The sequence below is a fragment of the Chaetura pelagica genome, unplaced genomic scaffold, assembly GCF_000747805.2.
Source record: "Chaetura pelagica isolate M959 unplaced genomic scaffold, ChaPel_1.0 scaffold473, whole genome shotgun sequence".
Classification (NCBI taxonomy): Eukaryota; Metazoa; Chordata; class Aves; order Apodiformes; family Apodidae; genus Chaetura; species Chaetura pelagica.
Genome location: NW_009952890.1, coordinates 659,966 through 661,746, shown reverse-complemented (window position 1 = coordinate 661,746; position 1,781 = coordinate 659,966). Strand labels below are relative to the sequence as shown.

The 1,781-nt window shown below is 42.4% G+C and overlaps 1 protein-coding gene across 1 annotated transcript in view; it reads right to left on the bottom strand.

Annotated features, from left to right (window-relative positions):
- SLC28A3 (solute carrier family 28 (concentrative nucleoside transporter), member 3) overlaps window positions 1-734 on the bottom strand; it is a 41,374-nt gene extending 40,640 nt beyond the window's left edge. Inside the window, exon 1 of the mRNA XM_009995473.1 lies at window positions 678-734. Within this exon, the coding sequence (XP_009993775.1) occupies window positions 678-734 (57 nt within the window). The remainder of the gene's footprint in view (window positions 1-677) is intronic.
- Between the last annotated feature and the right edge of the window lie 1,047 nt (window positions 735-1,781).

Here is a 1,781-nt window from a genome sequence, read left to right as displayed (position 1 = left end):
AGGGAAGCTGGACACTGAAAAACACGAACTAACTGGCTAACCGTTTTTTTTGTACTTCCACTTTTGAAATCTGCATTTGTTTTTTTTTTAATTGCTGTTGACATGATGTGGATAACCTGCAGAACCTTCCAGGTTGGCTCCTTACCTCCTCTCTGTGCTCCTGTTGGGAGCAGAACAAGACAATTGCACTTATTTTAAGCATGGAAGACAGAAGATATGCCCCATTGTGATTACATTATTATTTTTCTGATAATGTTAATATTCATTGCTCTAAGAAGACATATGTCTGCTACATAATGTTGACTTTCTCACAGAACAGTGAACTACTTATCCCCAGGAAAAAGCAGCAACTGAGGCAGCATATGGGAGAGGTGGATGAGGTAGCTGAAAGATCCATCAGCTTAACAGAAATCACTTAGTCAGGTGACTTTTCAAATATACCAGTATACCAGGCAACAGGCAGAGCCTTGTCCTGAATGTGTCGATTGTCCTCCAGCTTTTTGTACAAGGGCCTTGTACTTTGGCAGGGTATCAATGCAAAGCACATGGGGTGTTGTAAAGTATCTGCAGGCAGAGTGCAGAAACTGCTTCTGTCTTTGTTCAGGGAATGAAGTAAGCATTGTTCATTGCTTTTAAGCCCTGCCTCTTCCCCACAAAGCAAAGGAAACGATGCTTACCTGAAAGGCCAAATTGTGCACTCCTGTGTGATCACGGGTGGTCTCCTTTAGCTCCATGTGCCTATCGTGGGCAGGAAAGTTTTGGGTGAACATTGAAAGCTACTTGCAGCACAGAGCAACAGCAGTCAGCACCTGGTCAATCCATCCACAAGGCCAGCGAGTACCCTGGTCCCTTGAAGTCTGGGGCTTCTGGAGGCACTCTCAGGTTATTCATGCTCACACGTAGCTCGCCTAGCACAGCCCCTTTTGGCTGGCGTGGGAAACTGCACTCAATGTTCCTGGAAGCCAGACGGGAGGAAGGGTTCCTGCAGGCCCACATAGCTCTAGGTGATCCCAAAGAAAAATGTGTGCACTTCTGTGACTTCTTGCTTTCCTCACTTGCCTGGGGGAGAGTCTTCCCCACCCAAATCTTCGAGAGGTTAACATACTTTTTGTCTGGTTTACAGCTGTTCTCAGGTAATTGTTTCTGTAATGTTAGCATGGCTCTATTTTCATAGTGGTTAAGGGCATCATCTAGCAAGAGAAAACAAGGGAAAGGAACAGCTCCCAAACCTAGGCAAATACTGGGTATGCATATTCAGTTGGCACACCAAATCTTATGGCATAGGTTCATTTGATTATCTGTCCTCACATAATTCACCTTTAACTGAAGAGTTTTCTAATGCAGGTTTTCTGGCTTGTTATTGACAGTCTGGCAAAGTTCATTCTTAAAACTATCAGTTGGGTCTCTTACCAATATTTTTGGTTGCCTATGGACTTGATATTAACAGATTGTTCTATGTAAGTTCACTGAAAATATTACACTATTACAGACACTAATGTCAAATAGGATTTGAATTAATATTGTCTTTAAGGACAACAAAAATGAGAGAGTGTTCTGTTTCTTTTAAAAAAAGTAATGTATATTTCAGTACTCATTAGTTGCCGAAATTCCTAATTTTATACACGGGTTAAAAATGTGATGCATTTTGCCGCATGCTATGGAAAAGCAAAATATTATGTCCTTCCTTCCTTCCTTCCTTCCTTCCTTCCTTCCTTCCTTCCTTCCTTCCTTCCTTCCTTCCTTCCTTCCTTCCTTCCTTCCTTCCTTCCTTCCTTCCTTCC